Here is a 25,658-nt window from a genome sequence, read left to right as displayed (position 1 = left end):
CATTTCAATATTAATTTGAAATTGCAAACAGTTCACATATTTTTCTTAATCACACTATTCTAAATTTCAGTTGTTGAGAAAAGTAACTGTTGTAAGTTTTGTTTTAAAGTCTTTCCCACCAGAGGGCTAAAACCATGTGTTGTAAAACAATATGAAATAGTACTGAACGCCGGATGTAAAGCATCGGCTTTGGTGAAGATAATTTTGTGAGAATTATTTTGATAATTCGGTGAGAATTCACCCGATTAGCCATATGATGCTCACTACATGCTCTTGCGCGCCGAAGCCTATCAATTAAAACATATTAGCGTTTTATATAATATAGATTAGCCGTATGATGCTCACTACATGCTCTTGCGCGCCGAAGCCTTTCAATTAAAAATGAAACTGTTGCCAATGCGAGAAAATAAATATCATCGGCTTTATTGTTACATACGTACGTATTAGCGTTTTATATAATATAGATTTTAGAACTATACCCACTTTAAAGTGGGTACGTCAAAACATGCTCCTTTGAATTCATTACTGTAATAAAACAATATAATAAAATTGAGTTATCATTCATTTTTACACATCCAATGCATATATATAGATCATATATAAAATTCGTCAAAATTGTCATTAAAATTAATTCAATAATTTTAGGGACTTCTTTAGAAAAAGGTTGATTTTATACCTACCTGACCCTATGTTTTAATTGTATTTAAAAGTGCTTAAAATAATTTTTTCATATTAATTTAAGTAGTTAATGTTATCTAAATAAGGTTTCACTTAGGCTGTAGCATATTTTGTTTAACTCAAAATAATATCGTTGAAAATAGCAAGAAAATTTTAATTGTTTTTGGCATATTTGAAATATAAATTAGGGCACAGATAGAGAACGATTTTCAAACAACAGGCAAATATTGCCTGGGACACTTTTTCAAACTTGGGTATTAAAATAATTCGGAAGTAATGAACTGTATCATATCGCGTAATTTAGCAGCTAGCAACATTTTATCATATTTTGGCGAACATTTTTTACTTCTTTGAAAGATTATAACTTAATCTTAAGGTTGTAGATTTTTTAAATTTTATTCGATGTAATTTTTTTATGTGTAATATGAAATGTACATACAATACTTCCAGGGTTGGCAAGGTTTAGGACAATGGATTAATCAGTGTCCAAAACTGTCTTAGACTGTCCAAAACCCTTTTACTCAAATTATGTCACAATTTTATCAATATTTAAAAGGTAAAATAAACATAGAACTAATAACATACTGATAAATAAATCTACTAGAGAATATTTGTTTTTAAAGGTATAATGTTTTATTAATATTTGACTCTTCAATTTAAACATTAAACAAAAGAAAATTAATCTAATCAGTAATCAAGTTCAATTGGTCCTCTCAGTCAATAGTACATAACTGAAGTTTGACCTTGCCATACAGGTTAAGCTATTAGGGACTGGCTAGTCATAAACAAGTTTATTTATCTATAGTACTACTATTCAAGAATACTTTTATTTCATTCATGTTCGATTCTTTTAGCCTAGTGGTGATACATCACCAGTGTCAGTAACTTAAACTGTTGTTATGCCCTTCAAAACTGTTAATACATTTTTCAGTTATTTTGTATTTTCAATTTAAACTAATATATTTATGTTGAAAAACAATTTTTTTTAAAATAATGTCTTTTTTATCCTGTGATGCAGAAATTATAAAAAAAATTTTAAAAAAATATTGTGAAAAATAAAAGGATAATTTTTAAACAAATTTAATATTTTTTTTTTAAATTATTATTTTTTAATATTGCATTATTTATCCTTATACAAAAACATGATTTATTAGTATTAAAAGCATATTTATATCTAAAGGATTAGGTATTCACTTTTGTTGTTCACTGAATTGTGGAGCTTCAAAAATTATAAACCTTTTCCTAATATATTATATTATTTTCCTTAAAGTAAAATGCGTAAAAAATATCGAATATTTATTGATACATGTAATTATTATGTGTACAAGGGATATACCTATAGAATTTTTACCTTTTACCAAAGTTCAAGGTTTTGGACACTTTAAGACAGTTTTATCTAGTTTAAGACAATAAAACCCACATATCCTGTCCAAAACCCAACCCTGAATACTTCAATATGTTTATAATTCATAACTAACTTAAATGCCTTAATATGTAACTTCTGGAAATGCTAAGAAGTTTTTTCTGTACAGTTTGGCAGTTATAATCTTTTAATAGTTAAAATTATTTAAATTTTCTTAGTCAATTTTTTAGTGCAATTCTTTTAAAACAATGTCAAAAAAAAACAAAATTAGCCCTTTTGCTTCGTAAAATTCATAGTAATAAATACATGTTTTTGAATATATTATAATTATGTTTTACAGCTATTGATTTGAAATGTAGATTTCGTATGGTTGTATAAAGTAATTTGATCACCTTGTTACAACATTTATTAAGTTGCTTTTTTGTCAACAATATTATTTCGCTCAAAAAATTTTATTAATGCTTTGTTCATTTTTATTCTGTGGTTTTAAGGTGTTTACTAACTCTTTCTTAGCTTCGTAATGTTTTATTTGTTACAATGTTTTAATCTAAGCCTTTTTTTTTTCAGGAAAAGATGAAAAATTAAAAGAGTATCGGGAGAAATTAAAAAAATTAAAAGAAGAATTAAAAAGCATCAGAGAAAGTGAAGATTTTACTTCAGATTCTTCAATTGTAAGCATTTCCCCTACTGAAATACTTTTTAATTTCACAGAGAATTCAAATCTGTCAGAATTTAGTTCAATTTCTTCGGATGATTCAACAAACCAACAATCTGATGAGTCAGAAGCAAATTGGTCGAGTCCTCGTCCAACAAGAGAAAGTATGATGTTTGAATTGGAGCAGTTGCAGGAACGTATTAATGACCATTTTGGACAAATAAGATCTGCAGCCAATGAACAAGCGGAAGATAATAATTCAAGCATCGAATATCCTCGTGCTTCAAGTCCAGCATCTCTCGAGGATTCGAGTGTTTTGGCTGCTGAGCCCGCTGAGGTTTTTGTTGAAGAAGAGCCCGAAAGTATCGTCAGGCCTGCGAAGCGAAGACTCTTGACTCAAATTTTAGATTCAACAGATGAAGAGGAACAATTAGAAGCAGCTCCCCAACCTTCACGTAAAAGGACTTTCCAACATCTAAATAAGGTTGATTCCACTTCAGGTAATAATATAGAGCCTGTTGCTGGACCAAGTTACAGATCATCTAACATTACAGATTCCAGCACCTCAAACAATGACAGCTCTCCTTCTAATCAAAGCAGCAGGTTTAAATTACGACCGAAGCTAAAGTCTCGATGTGCCGACCGACGATCTATGCCTATGAATGATGTCGCCAGCCCTACGGCTCCAAATGGAAGTATTGTATTTGAAAGAACCCGGTCATTGCTAGAACAATATAATTTAGAATCTGATCCTGAATGGCTTCCGCCGACTGCACTCGAAGATGATTCAAGCGATAGCAATTTGTATGAATTTCGAAGACCTGCCACAAGTACTGATGATTCTTCAAGTTCCTATGAATCTGCGAGTTCTTATGAAGATGGTGCAGTGGGTAGAACAAGCGACTTATTAAACAGGTAATTTAATGCAGTTCACATTTTTATGTTTAAAGTCTTTTCTCTCAAATTTTGCACAATATTTATGTATGTAAGCTATAGTCAAACAATTGCTGCTGTCTACTAGTCTGAATGCAGTGTGTTAAGGGTTAAAATGTTACCAGCTGACTTCTGGATTTTGTCAGCTTCACCTGGACAACTGATATTAGCAATCGCAACTCTCGAATCTGCCATCTGGGGAGAGACCGGTTTCATGCCTTTGACCTTTATCCCTTCCCTCTCCTCCTCTTTTCAGTTGTATAGGAATGTACTACGATTTTCACTTTTCTTTTAATTTTGACTTTTTATTTAATAAATATATTTTTTAAAATTTCCGTGATACTTTTCTTTAGAACTATGTTTAATGTAGTTTTCAGTTCCATGTAGTTTTCCAACTTAAAAAGATTCTAATCTATATGAAAATCAAGAGAGAAACTAACGTATTTCCTTCCTCTATGACTCTCCACACGTTAATGGGGAAAGCACGCGAAGTGTTACCATAGGTAGAGAGTTCTGCTGTACGCCACCTGCAGCCCATTTCGATCGCCAATAATAAAAATTTATTACTTGCTATTTAAGTAAAAATTACTAATACATAAAGAAGCGAGCCGTATAGTTATCATTTAAGGGCTTTTTTTTTTCCTTTGTTCTAAAATTTTCAGCTTATTTTTATTCAGAACTCCCTTTTTGAGTTAAGTTTTTAACTGTCAATAATGAATTACTTGTGTACTACTATTTAAAATAAGAGTTGACATAATAAAAAAAAAATCAAAATTTATTTAATGTCAATAAATGGAAAATATTGCAGACCATTTAAAGTTATTTGTGTATTAAAGTTTCTTTATTTTGATGACTATAATATATTTAGTATATTACGCAATAGATATCATAAAATGTTTATTGTTTCTCAAAATATACTGGATTTTTCCCCATCCATGTTGGCAGCTAAGGGTTTTTGACCCACCCATAAGCCCATTTTTTTTTTTAAGGAAAAAGAAAACCCTGGTTAGCAATGTATAATGTGAGTGAAGCAAAAATTTCTAACACTCCATTTTTCTCAAATTTTAGCTATAGGTAATCGTGGATACCCTGACTCAAGGGTAGGGGTGCACAACCAGCGGCCCACTAACCCTCGATGTGCTGCCAACGGACGCAATCTGAACAAATTTTGTTCAACAAAATGAGAAGAAAAAAAAATTTTCTTTTTGAAAAATTAAAAAAAAATAATTCGAAATTTCCACCTTTTAAGTTTTTGACGCATCCGATTTCAATCTATGTAGTTTTTCGATCGTTTTTTCTTCGATGCTTAACTCTACAGATTTAAGCATAGTTTTGAAAATCCTAATATTTTCAATACATCATTATTACAAAATGCGAATTTCGAATTTTAGTTATCACTTTTGACGCTCGTCGTGTGTGCAAATTTCATTATAAATCCAATGACTTTTCGGTAGTTATTGCTACCCATTTATACGTAGTTTCTGAAATCGCAAATTTTGAAAGTTATGAAAAGTTTTATTTGTGCAAACTTCATGGAAAATCTAAATGGCTTTTGATCCATTTTTCGGCTGTAATAGCTACGTATTTCTGCATGGTTTTTAAAATATCAATATTATAGCACGATATTATTACGAATTGCGAGTAAAGAATCGCTCATTTAGATAAAAAAAATTTTGACCTGGTTTATTTGTACCGATTTGTTTTTTATTGTTTCAAATATTGCTGCCCTTTTCTAAAAGGTTTCGAAAGTCCCAATATTTTATATACGCTATTATGATACTTTAATTTTGAGTCTTGCATTTAAATATGTATATAAAATTTTGATGCGCTTTATTTACACGAATTTTATTGTAAATATAAAGGGAGATTTTGATAATTTTTTTGGTATTTATTACTACTTTCCCCTCGTAAATTAAAAAAATTCTGATATTTTAAATACTATAATTTGACCGCACGCGAGTTTTGAATCGTGCCCTAAAATAACTTTTTACGTCCTCTATTTGCGCCGATTTTAACATAAATATGAGTTTTTTCGAACGTGTTTTTTTTCCGTTATCGCTCTATTTTTACTTGTGACTTAGAATATCCTGGTATTTTAACACAATATCACAACTCGTGAAATTCGATTCTGTTTTTAAAAAAATTTTAAACCTAAAAAGTAATTACGTATCTTAGCAAAATCGACACCTTCCTTAAGACATTGAAATTAAAAAAAAGAGATGTGAACATCTATATTAAACGCTTCCCTTTTGCAAAAAAATAATTCAAAACACATGTTATTTCTTAAGTCCCATAAAGACACCCAGTATACACACCCTACTTATTCTTTTTGTCACATGATTTAAAAATCACATGTCGTGGTTCGTACTTATGCATTTTACGAATTACGATACGTGATATGCAAATACGAATTACGGTACATGAATTTTAAATTACGAGAAAAATTAAAACGTATGATTTTATACGTTTTAATTCTTCTCGTAATTTAAAATTCATGAGTCATAATTCCTATTTGCGCAACCTTGAAATTGCGCATCGCATTTCGTATTAACATTAACGAAATTTAGCAATCATCCATCTCAATTTGCATTCAGATTTAAAATTACATATCGCGATTTGTATTCTGACATTTAATATAACTTTTCACAATTTAAAAACCACGCATTTCGATTTGTTTTCACGCTATTTGAAAACCACGCATCACCTTTTTTATTTACGCAATTTAAAAATCTCACATAGCAATTCGTATTCAAGCAATTAAAAAATAACATCGCTATTTGTATTAACGCTATTTAAAAATCCGGAAAGGAAGAACACCATCTGGGACGAATTCCAAAACTGATTAAGTTATTTGCCCTAAGTTTAATACTACCCACAACAACAACCTCTGTCGAAAGACCGTTTTCCAGAATGAGTTAGGCTGATTCAAAATTACAGATCTGTATTTAAACAAATTTATTAAATTTTAATTGAATGGCTCAAAAAAGCTATCACAAGATCAAGTGAATAAAGCTATCACAGTATTTAAAAATTTTGCAAATTACAGGATAACCATTAAGAAATTTTTTAAACCATTTTCTACCTACTTGGATCATTTTATATAATTTATGATTATATGTGAGGAAATGATTTGTATATCATTAAATTTTTACAGTGAAGAAATTTGATCAAAATAAATTTCGTAAAGTAATGTAAATGTTATTAGTTGTTAATATATGTGCGTATTAATTTAGAAAAATAGTTCTTTCGAAATTAGTGCTTTCTTTCTTTTCCTTCCCTCTCTCAGCCCTCTTAGGGTGACCCGGGGTAGCCCTCTTAGGGTGACCCAGGGTAATTCACGATTACTCTGTTTCTGGGGTAAATAATGATCACCTAAGTTTTATTTTGTACCGTTACCCCTCAAACTTTGGCAAGGCTGTGATTTTTTAACTGAATTTTTGGTAACAGTTACCCAGGTTCAAAAATAGACACTTGACTAATGAACAATAAATTCCTATTTATTACAATTTAAAATAATATTTTTTTTAAATTTGAGACATGAACAAGAATGCTTGTACACTTTACTAATGTATAACTACATTTACTTAATAACAGTTTTTTGTTTAATCTAACATAGGGGTGCACAACCTGCGGCCCGCGGGCCAAATGCGGCCCGCCAACCCTCAATGTGCGGCCCGCTACCGCAATCTGAACAAAATGAGAAAAAAAATAATTAAATTTTTTTTTAAATAAAAAAAAATTCGGAAATTTGAAATTTACGCATTTAAGTTTTTGACGCACCCAATTTCATTCAATGTAGTTTTCGATCGCTTTTTTTCGATGGTTACCTCTACAGATTTAGGCATAGTTTTGAAAATACCATTATTTTGAACACATCATTATTACGATATACGAATTTCTAATTTTAGTTATTACTTTTGACTCTCTTCGAGTGCTCCGATTTTATCGTAAATTCAATGACTTTCCGGTAGTTATTGCTGCCCATTTTCACGTATTTTCTNGTTTTTAACTGTATACAAGACAAATGTGTTCTGATATGCACCATTTCTAGCTTGTCTTACCTTTCTTCTATCTTATTTTTATGTGTGTACATTGTTAGAATAATTTTTAAGTTGATAAATTAACCTAATATAAATATGGTGAGAAATTATAAGCTTAAAAAGGATACTAAGCTTCTAGAAAGCAAAAATCGTGAATTTCTTTTAATGATTGAAAATGAAAATTTCAGTGTGAGAGCTGCTGCCAGAGCTGAAGTGTTAATCTTTGTTCCTGATTTTAAATAAACAGTTTTATTAGCTGCTTAAACATAACTTTTTGATCTTAATGTCCTATTTGTTAATTACCATTGTATAGTTATTTTTAAACAGCCCATTTACTATAAAAACTGGTGATCAGTAATTACCCCAGAAATGATCAGAATTTACCCCAGAATTGATCAAGAGTGATAAAGATAATACCTGATCACTAAAAATTTAAAATCCTTTAAATTCTAATTAGATTTTCAAACAAAAGAAGGTATCATAGGACTCATCTCATATAGCCTCAAACTTCCAGAAAATATTAAAATTCTATCTTAAATAGTTTTTTCACAAAATAGATGTTTGCATTTTTTGATCAGGAATTACCCCAGGTCACCCTATAATTCATTTAAAATGTCTTAAAGTTTAAGTATATTCCCTACTAAATATTATTTTCTGCTGAAGCGGTTTTGTTTTAATTTTAATCACTTTTAACCCTATAAATTTTCTTTAAATCGAAGTATTTAACTTGCATTTATTTTCATAACTGGAATTTTTATTTATTTGTATTTAATTCTATGAACCAATTTTTTAATGTTAGTATGTTTAAATGGACTTTTGTGTAATCTTATAAAAAAACATGCATTTTCCCATAGTTTTTTAATAATTTTAATTTATCTAAATTTTTTTGTCGTTTAGTTTATTCTGATTTTCAAATTCTGATTTTTTTTTCCAGTTTTGAAGTTTCTAATTTTAAACATTTAAAAGTATTTAATTTTATGAAAGGTTAATTGACAAAAATAATTTAGTGCCTAGAACAATGATGTTTATAGAACAATTACTACCTACAATTGCTGTCAATATATCTGTCTAAATACTTTGGCATGCGGCCCTTCATTGGTCAATCTCCTGTGCATGTGGCCCTTCACTCAAAAAGGTTGTGCGCCCCTACTCTAGGGTGACTTCTCTTTCCATGCAAGACTAAAATCTTAAAACACTATACAGGAATTAAGAGTTCCAAGGTCCTTAAAAGTCTTTAAAGACTGCTTAATTTTTATTTTTAAAAATAAGGGTCCTTAAAAGTTCTTAATTTTTCATCATCACTATAGTTGATAGGAACAATTTTTCAGTTCAACTTTTTAAAGCAAAATGTTGTTCTTTTATCGCCTAGAGTTACACCATGCATCAAAGGTAGAGCATTTAGAGAGACAAGAAGGGATGTGTGTGAGGGGGTTACAGGCAAAAAAACATGTCTTTTAATTTATATATACGTTCTTCTCATTAATATATTCTGCCTTTTGCCTAGACTGCTCCTTCCTCTATGAGGAGAGAAAGAAGCATTCTAAAAGAAAATGATAGAGTGTAGTCTAGGGGGATACTGCACATGGAAGAGATAGTGCTTTTTTGGAGGGGGCAGTTTTAAGTTACCTAAGTAGAAGACCCACACTGACCTTCAAAGTTGACAGAATTCAAGAAATTCAATTCTACTGGTAACGCATCTGTTTATAGGAATTAAGTAAAACCCTAAAAAAAGAAGTATCAGAAAAAATGTTTAAACTATATTCAATCACGAAAACTATTTCCTAAAATGTTGAATTAAATAAATGTGTATAATATTTCAATATATTATACACATTTCAATATATTATACATATTATGCACAAGCTTTTGAAGAGGAAAACCTAAGAGATATTGAGTTCCTGAAGACAATAAATGAAAGCCGAGCTTTCTACAAACGAATTAATAGAAGTCGAATGGACTTAAAACAAACATCTAACCTCTGCAAAAGTAAAGATGGTTTGATTCTGACAGACAAACAGGCTGTACTCAGCAGATGGAGTGAACATTTGCAAGAAATGTTCAGTAAACATGATCAATCCTATTGCTCTGGGAACGTTTTTGAAAATCAGAATAATGAAGGTATACCTCCACCTGAACTGGGCGAGGTTGATATTTCTATAAAAAAGTTAAAAAAACAACAAAGCAACTGAGCACGACAGGATAGCAGCTCAGCTGTTAAAATGTCATGGTCCAGTATTTCTAAAACTAATTTATAATCTTATTACTGATATTTGGAATGCTGAAATTTTACCTTCTGACTGGAACACTGCCATTATTTGCCCAATATATAAAAAAGGTGATACCATGGTTTGTTCTAACTACAGAGGTATAAGTTTGCTATCTACTACCTACAAAATCTTGTCAAACATTTTATTTCAGAGACTTATACAATATATAGACCCTCACATTGGAAACTACCAATGTGGTTTTCGCAAGGGAAAATCAACTGAAGATCAAATATTTGCACTTAGACAAATTTTAGAGATGACCAGGGAATTTGGTATTCCCACACATCATCTCTTTATTGATTTCAAAGAAGCCTTTGACAGTATTAATAGAAATCGCTTGTATGAAGCCCTGGTTGAGTTTCAAGTACCACCAAAACTAATTAGACTTGTAGAAGCAAGCATGTCAAAAACCGTATGCAGAGTCAAACTTTTGGGATCTTTATCTGAAGAAATTAAAGTAAATAATGGAGTCAGACAGGGGGACTCCTTATTCTGTCTTCTTTTTAATGTTGCTCTAGAGAAAGTTATAAGAGATGCTGAAATCAATATCAGAGGCAACATATTTTCAAAATCTATCCAAATATTGGCGTATGCGGATGATTTAGACATCATTGCAAGAACTGTTCCTGCATTAAAAGAAGCTTTCCTTTCTTTGGAGCTTGCTGCTAGGGATATGGTACTAATCATCAATACCGATAAGACCAAATACATGCCTGTACTTGCTAAATTAAATCCTAGTGAATCCTATCTGGAGATTGGTTCCCACAGGTTTCAGACTGTTCAGAATTTTACTTACCTTGGTTCAATAGTTACTGCCGACAATAACATAGACAATGAGATTCGGAGTCGTCTAATTTGCTCAAATAAAACTTTTTATGGTTTAAAACGTTTTTTCAAATCATCTCTTTTATTAAAAAATACAAAACTTTTACTCTATAAAACATTAGTTAGGCCAATACTTACCTATGGCTCTGAGACCTGGAACCTAACTCAAGCTGGTGAAAATAAAATTGCCATTTTTGAGAGAAAAGTTTTGAGGGCCATCCTTGGTGGGCTAAAAATAAATAATTCCTGGAGAAGACGATATAATACTGAACTGTATAAAATCTACAGAGAGCCAGATATTGTGAAATTCATTAAAATAAATCGAATGAACTGGGCAGCTCACATTTTCAGAAGGAATGATGACTCGGAGGCTGAGATGGCTGGATTTAGTTGAGACTGATTTCCTTACTCTAAAGGAGAAAAACTGACAAACAAGTGTCAAAAGTAGAGAGAAGTGGATTCGAATTCAAAGGAAGGCACAGGCCCACCCTGGGCTGTCTAGCCAGATATGATGATGATGATAATATTTCAATGTGTAATAAGGAACTGAATGAAAACCAAATTTTTTTTCAAAAATACTTTAAATTATTTTTCCTAAATAAGAATGAATGATTTGCTTCTAACAAGAAAGTTAAATATTTGGTAACTATTTATAATTTGTTTTGTTGCATTGTAAATTTTTTCTCTCAAGTTTTAGATTGTTGCATAAAAATTTTAATCTACTCAATTAAAACATCCTTAGATTTTAATGATCATTTTATTCCGTTAACATTACAACTTAATTTACTGTTTTTTTTTTTATTATTTAATTTTTGGTTATTTTAAAATTAGTTCATGTTTTTCACGACATTGTTTAGTAACATTATGTAAAGTTAGTTCCTAATAACAGGTTTGGCTGGAAAGAATTTTGTGTAAAACTCATCATGAAAGTAACGCTTTTGCTGTTTTGTAATAGTTTCAAAATTGTTAAGTTTTATACCATTTTCAATATGTTTGTCATAAAAATTTTCATTATTTTTTTACAAAACGTTACCAGATAAAGTGATATTATGGGATTGTTTTATAATAAAAGAATACTACTTTCAGGTTTAAACTGTTAATTTTTGATAAAAATAACATATCAAATCATAATAGTACAGAGCAATATTAAGAATGATAGAGGATGTTAAGAAATGTATTACAAGTAAATATCTATAAATGATGAAAAGATAAATAATAGGGTTGGAATGTGTTGATACCTTTGAAAAATCATTGTAGACCCTTTTATTTATGTTTCACCGAGAACTAATAAAGAACAGTGGTTTGAAAATTATAAATCTTCTCAAAATAATTGTATTTTTATTTTATAAAAATTTTCATAAAAATATTTATTGCAAAGAATATAAAAATATATATTAAGCATAATGAAAAATAGTAGAATGATTTAAGGTGCTTATATATTAGTATATCCTGTTTTTACTTGAAACTTAATTTAATATGACATAGCTAAGAAAACTATTCTCATGCATAACTCCAATTCAACTTTCTAGTATTGATTCTTTTAATATATACCTTTATAAATAAAACATTTTCTTAATAGAAAAAGAATTTTTTCAGTGTAACTGAATATTTAAAAAGATAGTCTCGCAGCTGAATATGTGATGCAGGTCTAGTAATTTTTTCAATGATTTTTCCAATTTTTTTTTCTTTTTTTTTAATATACATAAAAATTATTGCTATTCTTAATTTTTACAATTAATTTTACAATTCAATGAAATCATTAAATATGGAGTATGGATTAGTTTTACAGATGTCGTTAACCCTTAACAGTCTGAAATTTTTTTTTAAAAAACTGACCCAGGCTTCAAAAAATTGCCTGGTATTACTTTGGCGAGCCCTTTTAATACAATTGTATCAGTGCTTACATTATAATAAAATTGTTTATTATTATTTTTTTTCATTGATTGATTTTTTTAAAGAAAGGTAAATAATTGGCACTGTTACTAGTGGTATATGTATATTCGTTGTTAAACACACATAAAGTCCTTAATTTTTTTCAAAAGAAAGTCCTCAAAAGTGCTTAATTTTTGCTTTGTTTAAAGAGTGGGAACCCTCCCACTCTGTATAATCATGTAGCACTGTTTTTATTTGATGCAACATAATCAATTCTGGCTCTTGTGTTATTCAACTCCTCATTCAGTAACTTTTAAGTTGTACTTTTTGTTGATTCTAGGGATAATCAAGGTTTCTATTGTATTTTAATTATGTCACTTCAAATTATTATTTTGTAATTCATTATTAATTTGCTATATTTCTTTTTTAGTTTTTATGCAAGCAGTGACTCAGACGAATGGCTACCACCTGGTTATTAAGAGATTTACTTATAATTGAATTGTATATTTTGTTTTCTACAGTAGTTTTCAAAATAATTTCTGTGTTTGTATAACTTATAAATTCATTTTCTTTTGTCCTTTTTTGATTGCAAATAAAAGTTTTAAACTTGAATTTAGTTTTTTTTTTTTTTTTTTTTTTTTTATTTCCATTTCTTTATGGAGTTTAATAAGTAACGTTTACTAACAGAATCAAATTTAAGAAAAAAGTGAATTAAAATATAAATAAAGTTAATGTAAAAAAGAATGCATACACTTACTAGTTATAAATATGTCTTCTTAAAAGTCATATCGAAATTAACAGAACGTGATAAACATTGATATAATTATAGCATGGTATTTAAAGAAAAAATGCTTTCATAATTCAATCAGAATATCGGGATTTTAGAAACCACATGGAAATTGGTAGTTATAACTGCCGAAAAAACGATCGAAACGTCGCTTGCATTTATGATGAAATCCGAAAAAATTAAGAGAAAAAAATGATTACTTAAATTTGAAAATCCTGTGTCGCAATATCTTATTAAAAATATTGGGGTTTCTTAAAACCATGCGAAATTCCATAGCATTAACTCACGAAAAAGCTATCGAGAAACATTTACAATAAAAATGATTTAATAGTTCTGACGTTATTTTATTATTTATTTTAAATTTTTTGTGTTTTAAGTTTTTGCGAGCGGCACTTCAACATTCGGCAGCCGCATATTGTGTATCCCTAAATTAATGCAGAGATTTTTTTTTAGTCTATTTTATGTGCCATATGTATTGAAGAGCCGTGATGACTCCGGGGATAGAGCGTTTGCCTTTTAATGATTTGAACCAGGTTCGAACCCCAGCAATTTCTGGTCGATACGAATTCTGCCTGCCCCGACCACTGTGCTGATGTAAAATATCCTCAGTGGTAGACCGATCGTGGGTTAGAGTCCCCTAACTGACAAGTTAACCGTGTGACGTTTTCGTGGTTTTCCTCTCCATGTAAAGCAAATGCGGGTTAGCTCATCAAAAAGTCCTTCTCGAAAGCAAAATTTCTCCCAATACTTGATCCAGGAGTTCCCTTGTCTTCTGGATTGGGTACAAAATGACAAGGATACGGAGTTGAACATTAATAGTCGTAAACCCGAAAGTTGGGTCGGCTGTTCAACGACGGTTAAATGAAATAAAAATATTTTCAAAATGTTCCGTGTCCTTCGTGCCTTTTGATTATAGAGAACAGATCTTCCTCAAGTGGCACAACCTAAGCTCTTTGAAACAACAACAAGGAACATTTTGAAATTAAATAGATTAAAATGTAAATTAGCAACCAGCATATATTTTTATTATTCTGGTTGATTATTTTTACATAACAGGACATGCACAAAACGTAAAAGTTATATTTAAACAGCAAATTAAGCTCGTTTATTAACTTTTTAATATTAATTACAAAAATCAAACGTAACTTATAAATTGGATAATAAACATGGCAAATTGTATCGATCTGTTAAGAAAAATCGTAAGAGATCTCAATACTGCTACTCTGTGTGTTCAACTTAACGTTACATTTTGCTTTTCTACTTTAAATCTATTAGACTTGAAATTGCTAAAACGTGCAGAAAAAGGTATAAGAATCACGAGGAAATAATGTTATAACCGTCGGTGAGCAGGCGACCTAATTTTCGAGTTTACGACTACCAATGTTCAACTCAGTAGCCTTATCATTTTGAATCCAATCCGGAAGACAAAGGAACTCCTAGATCAAGTATTGGGTGAAATTTTGCCTTCCTGGAGGACCTTTTGATGTAACTAACCCTCATTTGTGGTACATGGAGAGGAAAACCTCCCACGGTTAGCCCGACGGCAAAGGGACTTTAACCCATGACCACCACTGAGGATATCAAATTTTAAAAATACGATTTTTTTTTAAAATTCGATTTCTCAGGAACTATTCGTCTGATTTCGCTCACATCCGTTGAAAAAAGAGGTTCAAGCTTTATGGTTCCGTTGATTTATTCAGAGAAACGATGTGTTTGTGTCTGATTTCATAACTTAAAATATCGTCTGCAGTAATTAATTAGCATATCTGAGGTTACTCCACACTTTCGAACCACTAAGTTTGAGTCCTAAAACGTGAAGATCAGATTATTCTATCGAGTGTTGGCAGCGAGTAGTACTACCTATGGTAGGTACCAGAACAGTAAGTGTGCATTCACAACGTAGAATTTTGCGCGTTTTTCAAGCGTGTTGTGTTAAAAAAGCTGCTCTTGCTGTTTAGTCATCTGATTAGTCGGCGTTAAAACTACCACGATAAAATTGCTTGCGATTATATTACTGCGTTATATATGAACTAACTACCATAATATTAATATATAATTTGGAATGCGTTCAGAAATGTACTAAAATGGCGTCGATGTAATGTATAGAGCAAGACAATCGTCATTGAAATTTCGAATTAAATTTTTACTGTTTAAGAAACATTGTCAATTTTTTTTCTCTGTAGCACAGGGCCCCTGAACGTGGCGGAGCCCCTAGGCAGTGCCTAATGGATAAAACGGCCCTGATTGTACCCCGGAATTCGGGTTTTTCGTATCATCTCTCCAGAGCGNTTTTTTTTTTTTTTTTGCGCGGAATTTCTCGTATCCCAATACCATTGATTCGCGGACTTCCGTGAATCAAAACTTATCCAACTTAATTTTTACTGTAATCTAAAATTTAAAGTAAGAATTAAGTTTTACAATCTGAAATTTAAATTTGGAAGCCTTCGCTAAATCGTGTTAATGAGACGTTTTCATTACACATGACTCTTTCGCACTTTTGACATTTTTTTCGGGGGGGGGGGGGNGGGGGGGGGGGGGGTTGTATTTGAAACTACGCCGGAATCGGCTAATATCGCGATTCACACCCGATTTTAATATTTACCTGATTTAAAAGCTCACTGTGAATTGCAGTCGGGCGATTGAAAAATCGTATATCTCGATTCGTATTCACGTGATTTAAAAATTCAAAATCGCAATTTGTATTTACACGTTTTTGAAATCAATATCGCCATTCGTATTCACGCAAATTTTAAATCCAAAGTCGCTATTCGTATTCACGGGATCCAAAAATCATGCATCGCGATTCGTATTTAAGCTATTCAAAAATCCTATATTGCTATATGTATTATCGCGTTCATAAATCCAATATCGCGATTCATAATCACACGATTTTAAAACCCAATATCGCGATTTGTGTTTTCGCTTTCTTGAAGTCTAATATAGCGATTTTTGTAACAAAATTTTTTTCTTAAATTAGTTACTATAAAAGTGTGATTTTCTTTATTAGTTGGAAATTTAATTATAAATCTTCGGCCAACAAATTATATTAAATATAAATAGTATATAAATTGATATCTTGTTGTCTAGTTTGTGTTCATAAAATTTTCAGGGTTTTTCACTTTCGTGCTGCATAATCACCCCTGAATCCTCATTAAAATATTTATTTTTAATGTTTGCGATGCTTCGGAAAGATAAAATAAACCTTATTGTGTTCCTGATAAGGCTCTCTTCTCCGAAACGAGTTTGTTGATATCGATCCTCACAATTTCCTTTTTCTTTTATATTTATCCCTACCGTTAGGGATTATTCATGGAACGATATTCGACTATTACTTATCCTGCAGTGGTTGGAGGCGGCGAGTTTCGTTTTAATCTCGTTGTTCGAATTATTAGAAGTAATGAGTGTTACTAAAGTTTCTGATAGACTATCAGATCTGGGTGAAGGCCCTCATTGGGATGTGAACTCACAACGTTTGTATCACGTGGATGCTTTTGTGGGAGAGGTCTGCAGACTGGACCCTGTCACTGGCATAACTGAAAGCGTTGATCTAGGTAAGAAGACCGCAAGGTTTTTGCTTTCAAATTTTTCTTACAAATCTAAGTCTCTTAAAAAAATAATTTCTTTTATTTACATAAAAAGATTATAATATTTTCATTGTGAATAGTTAAATTCTTCATTTAATGTAAGAATAGCTTAATTATTGATTGAAACTAAAATAATTGAAATTTATCATGGGTTTTTAAAAATTGATTTTGAAATAACTTCCTCTAATAATGGTAGATGGCGCTACTGAAGTTCAAAAATTTTGGTATGAAGTTTTTTTTCAAAAGAAACATCATGCTAATTAAATCAGTGTTTTTTCCTTTCTTTTCTTTTTTTAAAGATAACTCATTTTTTTAAAAGTTATTTATTTCCAGTGTTAATATTTTTTAGACAACTATGACTTATTCCCAGTGTTCGCTAATTATTATTAGTAAATATCGTCAAAGCAGGTAAATCAAAATTTTTATTTTATTTTTATACAAAATAATAGTTTCAAAACCAGCAAGTAGCACGGACTAAATTTTTTCAATAATAAAACAAGGTAGAGAATCTTTTGTTAAATTACAGAGCTGCTATGACGTTTATTAGTAATTTAAATAGAAGGTAAACATTTTTTCCCTCCATTTAGAAGCTTCATCAGGAAAGTTAAAAAAACCTAATTTCTTGGATACTGGTAACCATTTGGGTGAAAATTTAAATTCAAAGCAAATGAATACTTATAATACATTACATTAATAGTCTTATTTTCTTTCTTTTTTTTACTGTGCAAAATATTAGGTCTAAATAATACATTTTAAAAACGTTAACTGCTTGATAATTTTTACTTAATAATTCAATTTTAAAATTATTGAGTAGGTAGGTAGAGAATATAGTGAGGAAATCGATTAAGATCTAAATTAGAAAGAAGAAAAAATATCATTTTTTTTAATATCCTGTCGAAAAAATATTTTTGGAGGAGGGAGAATAAAAATAATCAAACAACCGAGTAACAGTTTAAAATTCTTAGAGATTAGAATACCGGGCTGTTTTTATTTTGGGGTTAGGTACTTTTTAAATTGCAATTTGAACCGTTACACAAGAAATCAGAATTTAAGTTGTGTATAATCGAAACCAAGAGTTTTGTCTAGTGTTATTTATTTTTAGTTTAGAATTTGTGACAGAAGTCTAATTCTAATGAACTAATAAATGATGTCACAATATTTATTCCAATATTTTTATATTTTTGACACATAGCTGGTGACAAACAATATTTGTCTAATTGTTGAACGGGGTCGATCAGTCCATAAAAATGGTTGCAAAAGTAAGAAATTTAGTAATATTTTAATAAATTCGAATTCAAAACCACACTTTAATGTTTCCAAATAAATATATTTTAATAATCTAAATATAAAATTAATCAAGTTTGCAAAAATTCCGGTTTTGTATCTTTCATTTTGAAGTGAGCGGTTATCAAAATAAAAATGCGTTACTTTTTGATTACGATATTGTTATTTCGTCCTAAAGTCTTTATGGACCGTACGAATCCCGTATTCAATGTTAAAAAGGGGAAGAGACATTGGGGAGGGTCATGATAAAATGCGGCTGATAAATGTAAACATGTTCCGAAGTATGTAAAATTATTTAATGGAGAGAATTTTTAATTTTCAGATGGCATTGTTACTTTTGTGATTCCCTTTCGGTCTGATCCTTCCAACTTGTTGATCACCCTGACTCAAGAGGTGAGAAAACTCAACTTCGGTACAGGGGAGTCAGAAGTATTAACTCAACTCAGCCATGACAATCCGAAATATAGATTCAACGATGGTAAATGTGACACCAAAGGAAGGTTGTGGACAGGTACAGTATGCAGAATAAAAAAAAAACAGACCACCCTGAATAACTTTTGATTTAATGCTCTGATCTTCGCGTTCTGAAACTCAATTTCGATACTTCGAGGGGGTGACATATATTTTGATGTTAAAGAATTAGTGCAGACGATATTTTAAGTTACGAGATCAGACACAAAAACACACTTTCTCTGATTAAACTTACCTATTTTTTGTTCCGATTCGGATTTCTGAACCTAAAAATATAGGGGGTAGTCTCAGTCTGGGAATTATGGTTCCAATCGTTTGGTTAGGAGAGCAATCCAAGGTTTGGACCACTTATTGCTGAAATTTTAATTTTTGCGTATTTCTCCCCCTCTCACGAACTTTTTAAGCGAATTGAAAATTCTTTGCACACAATCATAAAATTCGTTTATCCAAGGATAATTCTATGCAAAATACATCTTTTAGTAAATATTTATTATTTTATTTAATAATAGTCGAAAAAATGTTAAATTGTAAGCATATATTTTTTTCTCCATAATTTAAAAGAATACAATTTTTAAATGGCCGAGTACAAAATTTAAGCGAAGTCGTTTGAATAGTTCCGAAAAAATTAGAATTTTGAAAAAAATCATATATTTAACTCAAAATATAAGAAGTAAAATTAAGAATAAGGATCTAAACTTTGGATCGCCTGCCTCACCAAACTATTGAGACCATATTTCCCAGATTGCGGCTATTCTCTATAATTTGAGGGTCAGAATTCCAAAGCCGTAAAAAAATATAAAAAATGGTATGTTTATTCAGTATTTTGTAATTTTTTGTGTCTTATTTCGTAATTTAAAATATCCTCTCCACTAATTAATTAACATATTTGAAGTCATGCCTCGAACGATAAAGATCGAGTATTAGATCAAAAATTATTTAGGGTGGTCCGTTAATTTTTTTGCTCACTATATATATATATATATATTTTTCCCTTCATAGCATTTCGCTCGCTATTTTTTTCTTTTTATAGCTTTTCGCTATTATAAAAAAAAAAAAATTTCTCATAATTTTTTTGTTAATAGCATTCGCTCTTTTTTTTCTTTTTGTTGTTGTTTATAGCATTTCGCTCATTATTTTTTCTTTCTTCATTATTGTTTTTTGACCGGGAGACTTTAATTACTTCACCGGATTTTTTTTTCTTTGAAGCAGTATATTTTTAAGCAAATCAACTGCTTAATGTGGATCAACCATCGATATTGGCATGTTCTTATCACGTCCACAGGTCATCATTGTAGAGTTGTTTTATCACTTTAATACAAGAGAGACTTATTCAGAAAGTTAGCAAATATTTATTCACCATATTTGTTCTATTTTTCATCCAGACTGTTGCCATGCAACATACAAGAAATGATTTATAACCATCTTGCTTAATCGATTCATTATCGATTGAGAATAATACTACAAACCCAGGACCAGTGGCACGAGAGAGCAAAGCAGCACTACCACTCAGTGTCATTGGGTGTCTTGAAGTGTCATAACTGACNGAGATAAAAAACAACGTTTCAGGACCAAAATGACTGTCCGCGTCCGGTTACGGGAGTGTCCGCTTTGCGGAGAATGTACGTAATGGTTTATTCATAGAAGATTCCCAGGGAATTAAAAATATGTCCGTATTGAGAGGCGTCCGTTTTGCAGGAGTGTCCATAACAGGAGGTTTCACTGTATATATATATATATATATAATCTTTATATATATATAAGTTTGATAGACATCAGGACATTAACTGTTTTGGAAAACAAAACAGTTAATGTCCTGATTTCAAGGAAAACGAATTTCAAGGTTTTAGAATTTACAGGCGTAAGTATTCGATTGAAATCGTAAAAAGTAAACATAAACACGAATGTCACAATCATGTCCTTTAAAATTTTCAACCAAGGAAAAAAAAAAAAAAAAAAATTTAAATTTAGGTTGGACAAGAACCGTTTTACCCTTAAAATTCCTTCACCATCAACACTTTCTCAGTAGTATTCTCTTCTTCTTCGTCACTATATTTTTCTTCGTTCTTCTATTGTCTATGCGTGTACTGAAACCTTTTTCCACAATACATCCTATTTTCACTGTGAAATAACTCTCGGCTAGAACCGATTTCTCCACGTTATTGATTTATCAAAACTAAATATTCCCCTAAATACAACAGGTGGCGATTAAATCTTCATTTTTGTGAAAAATGGACATAAACCGTTCTTCCTCCTAGGTTTTCATTTATTATAATTATTTTTTTTAATTTATTATAATTATTATTATTTTATTTATTATTGCTATATACAGTTATTTATTTGTTACTTTTATTTCTGATTACATATTATTAATCATTTTGTGATTTTGATTTATTCGTGCACACTTTCTTTTAAAAATTATTCCACATATAATTTTGTAAAAAAAAAAAAAAAATAAATAAATAAAATAAAATTATTACTCTTTATTTTAGTAAATTATAAAAATGAAAATAATAATAATTCTGTATATACTTCAAGAACGTATTTAAATTTAATTACTTAATGTCTTAACGTAAAAAATAGAAGAGTCTTGTTTGCGTAGAATAAAGCTATGGTGTGGATTGAATCCTATTTACGTATTTTAATGAAACTTTGAGCTGTGGCGCCTGAAGCATTAACTGACTAACTAAATCACACACTGAATCATTTAAATCCTTATCTAAATTACTTATTAGATGTAGCTTCTAATTTAAAAAGCCATTCCGCTAATCACTAAGTTGAATCACGATATCACTAGCCATTTCCGTTTTGTACCTTACTAAATCCTTAACAGAATCATTAACTAATTCCCAAATGGAATCATGGAATGACAAACTGAAAACCTAGTTGAATCTCTTATTGAATCACTTTATTAATAACTTAAACGCTTACTCAATTCCCAAAATATAAATTTTTTTTAAGGAATATGTTAGCAATATATAAAATATTAGAATGCACTTTTTCAGCAAAATATGTTTTTAAATGCCAGTTAATAACTACGAAAATGATTCTCTTAGATTCTTTTAAACATTAGCTTGAATATTTCTAGTTGAGTTGCTCAGCGATTCGATACAAAAATAGTGTTTTTGTTGTCGGTCACAACTGTTCTGAGATAAATTTTTGTTCTTTTCCGGCTCATCTATTTTTCTGCTTATCACTCATTGGGTTTCTTTTCTATTTTTAAATAGATAGATTTTTCATCTTTTGCAGTCCGAGTAGTAAGGTTATGAATAAACGCGGCAATATTTTTATTACGTGTAGTACAGCTTAAGGTAGCAACGTTTTCAATCTCAAGTGTTTCGCAGGAAAATTGTATGTTTATAAATTATTAATTTTGAGAGGCTTTCAGAACTCGTATTATGTATTTATGCAAATGCGAAATGTGTGTTGTGATTGCTATTGGCATGACCTTTGAGTAACAACAATTTGAAAAATATGCTATGTATATGTTACGGTTAAAGTAATAAATGAGGTTATTATCAATACTAACCGGTTAATGTTAATAATAACCTCTTCGTTTCTTCCAAGTGAGAAATATCGCACATATTTCATTTTAATTTGTTATTATTAATAATAACCAATGAAGTTTGGTCAACGTGTTTAAACGGTTTATATAGCATTGGGACACGGGTATGCCTTTTCGTATGAGTTACGGTTTAAGTGATAAATCCGGTTATTATTAATACTAACCGGTCAACATTAATAATAACCGATAAAAATTAATAATAACCCACTTCTTTTGGTGAAAGTGAGAAATAAAAAGGGGGAGATTTCCATGTCGTGATCTGTGAAAGAATAATCGCCAAGTCTTGGCAACTTCCAGGCAGCGGCCCGCAAGAAACTTAAAACAACAACAGCAAAAACATTACAGAAAGGGACCAACTGGAAAGGTATAACTCGTAGCCAAAAATCTACATTTTTGTTTTATTTTTCTAGTTTAAAATCAATTTAGCACCTTGACGATCGTAGTTGGTGTGGCAGATCACGATACGGGAATATCCCCAATAAAAACGTGAAAGACTGACATGGCTTCACTGCTTATCATTAACAACAACCTAACAATTGGTTAATGTGATAAATTCGCTTTAATTATTCACTTTAACCAGCTTATTTGGTTATTATTAATATTGACCAGCTATTATTAATAATTACCGACTGTTCACATTGACCGTAACACACTCACACATGTATATATATGTATANAAATCCACAGACAGGCCTTCATTTTTATATATATATATTATTAAATACAAGAAAACACGAAGAAAGTTAAGAAAAACAATAAGTTTCATTTATTTGCGCTTAAGCTGCAAGTATACAGAACTCATTAATAAGTTCAAAATGAAAAAAGCAAAGAAAAATTATGGACATATGGAGAGAAAAAAAAAGGGGGGGGGAATAATAAGTAAAAAAATAAGAAACAACAGTTAAAAAAAAAAAAGGATTAAATTTTATTTTAAAAAAACCGGAAAAAAAATATATAATCATTTCATCAGCCCACACGATTATATCCGCAAAATATCTTTTTTTCCGGGTTTTTTAAATAAAATTTCATCCCTTTTTTTTTTAAACTGTTGTTTGTTATTTTTTTTACTTATTATTTCCCTCCCCCTTTCTTTTTCTTCATATGTCTATAATTTTTCTTTGCTTTCTTCATTTTGAACTTTTTAAACAACATTTTGAACCGACACAAATTATAAAGCTAAGAAAATAATTCAAATGGTTTTTTTTTTAAATGTATTACTATCTGTAGCTCTTTTCATTTGCTGTATGTCATTAAATTAAGCAAGCCTCGTATTTAATAGTTCATCCCATCAAAATAAAGATTGACTTTATCCAATATCATTTGACATAAAGCAAGCTGTTGCTCGAGGCAACTCATGACATTTAAAATTTTCCTCAAGTAACTTTCTCCTGTTCTTATATCTTCGTGAGTCCGTAAAAATGAACAGAATTAGTGCAGCTTTAATAGGCATCAAATTTACTCATAAAATACTTTGCACCCACATATTGCCTATTACCAAAATTAAGCATCATTGGTGTCACGGCGATTTTTTTATGGTTCATTTTACATTTACTCCATTAATTTTGCTTATTAATACACAGCTTATTTTTTAAAATTAAAATTAACGTTGATGCAAGCACACGGTTGAATTTCGGCAGCATTTTCTCATGAACTTAACACAGAATTTTTACACTCGCACACAACCTTTTACATTTTAAGATATTTATGTCAAATTTTTTCCATTACTTGCCAAATACGATTCACCATTAAATTATAAGAAAATATTTTTAATCCTTTCCCGTGTATGCGCTGTACAAAAAAAAGACTACTTTAAATACTCATATCTTGCTCATTTTTTAATACCTGTTTTCAAATTTTTAAACAATTTTGAAATTTATTTTAAATTACCCCCAAAATTTTGTTTCATTTTACTGAATGTTTTTAAAGTTATAGCAAAACAACATAAGACAAAAAAAAATTAGTTTTTTATAAAAATGTTCATATTTCCGTAAATATTTAAGCTAGATTAACAAAATTTTATGTACTCATTGAAAATAACAACCAAAATAATAGATTATAATAATATAAGCTTATTGCTTGATTTTTTGGCATAGGTGTTCAAAAATACCTGTGTTCTTTTGTAATTTATTGTCGGTCCCTAAAACCCCTCACAGAGCTTTAAACTTATAGCATAGCATCGAAAATTGCATAAACCAAACGGTTTTAAAATTACAAAATAATCAAAGTACTTTTTAAAAAATTCAAAAAAGTATTTATTAAAAAACCGAAAGTGTCTTTCTATTCGTTGTTTTGTTGCTCAAAATGTATCAAACTTAGAAACTTTAAGTTACGAAGCTGCTTAGAAAAAAAGAATAGGAAGTGCGACGGAATTAAAAATTTCAGATTCGACTATTAGTTCGAGAATTATTAAATTTGTAGTAGGAAAAAAAATGCTGATTGATCTACTGTCTACTGAATAGCACGTCAAATTGCAACTACAGAGAGTTGAAATTTGACGCACTGATAGAAACATTTTGTATTATTTTAACGATATATATATATTTTTTAAAGAATTTTTCGTTTGTTCGAAAGTTATGGCAAATTTAAGTACTTTTTCAAGATTTCTTTTTTGGTTTAAATATTGACTATTTATCGAAGAAAATTTATTTCTCCATCGTGCGATCTTTATTTTATAAGCTCGCGTCAATTAATCAAAACGTTAGTCAAAACCGAGCGAGATTGCCAAATATCTTTACGAAATTTTTAAAACTGAAAAAATCTTAATAAATAGCTTTAAAAACCGTTGCCTATTGTTATAAGTTTCTTTGAGTAAAATTACTTCACAATCAATATCACTTAAGGCTTGGTTTCTTAGGACCAGGGGTGAAAGCGAGACGGAAAAGAGGAAAGGCTGGTAGTAAAACCATTTTAGTTATAGCTAGTTTTGGGGAGGAGTTAACTTATTCTTTTTTTAAATTTTTCAACAATATCTACTTTATCTTAGAAAAGAAGCAGTTTTATATATATGCCAGAATTATAAAAGAAAACTTGATAGTTACAGATATTTCATTTTTTTCGAAAAAAATGCTGGAATGAAATGTTTCACGTACCAGGTTTTTCTCTTTTCCGTCTTGCTATATAGGGGCTTTCACCCATGCTTAGGACAGGACGCCGTCAGCTGGAAATCAGCGTTAACCTCTGATTGGTCCATTTGTGAGTTTGATAGTATACGTCATCGAACGCTCATCTTGAACTACAATTGCCGTCCAACTCAACTGCAGTTGGATTACAACGTGACGTTAACCACAGAAGCAATGGCGGACAACATCCAACAGCACATTGAAATCAGCCAAGATTT

General features: G+C 30.3%; 2 protein-coding genes across 3 annotated transcripts in view; both read left to right on the top strand.

Annotated features, from left to right (window-relative positions):
- Positions 1-13,245, top strand: part of LOC107452402 (uncharacterized) — an 18,906-nt gene extending 5,661 nt beyond the window's left edge. For both annotated transcript variants that reach the window (XM_016068874.3, XM_071180781.1), the window contains exons 3-4: positions 2,609-3,611; positions 13,064-13,245. In XM_016068874.3, the coding sequence (XP_015924360.2) occupies positions 2,609-3,611; positions 13,064-13,112 (1,052 nt within the window). In that variant the 3' untranslated portion in view covers positions 13,113-13,245. The remainder of the gene's footprint in view (positions 1-2,608; positions 3,612-13,063) is intronic.
- A 3,471-nt stretch (positions 13,246-16,716) lies between these two features.
- Positions 16,717-25,658, top strand: part of LOC107452405 (regucalcin) — a gene marked incomplete in the record, with an annotated part of 17,199 nt that continues 8,257 nt past the window's right edge. The window contains 2 exon segments of the mRNA XM_043049164.2: positions 16,717-16,971; positions 18,611-18,804. Coding sequence (XP_042905098.2) covers positions 16,818-16,971; positions 18,611-18,804 — 348 coding nt within the window.

This window comes from Parasteatoda tepidariorum, chromosome 5, assembly GCF_043381705.1.
Source record: "Parasteatoda tepidariorum isolate YZ-2023 chromosome 5, CAS_Ptep_4.0, whole genome shotgun sequence".
Taxonomy (NCBI): domain Eukaryota; kingdom Metazoa; phylum Arthropoda; class Arachnida; order Araneae; family Theridiidae; genus Parasteatoda; species Parasteatoda tepidariorum.
This window is presented reverse-complemented; position numbering and strand designations above follow the sequence as displayed.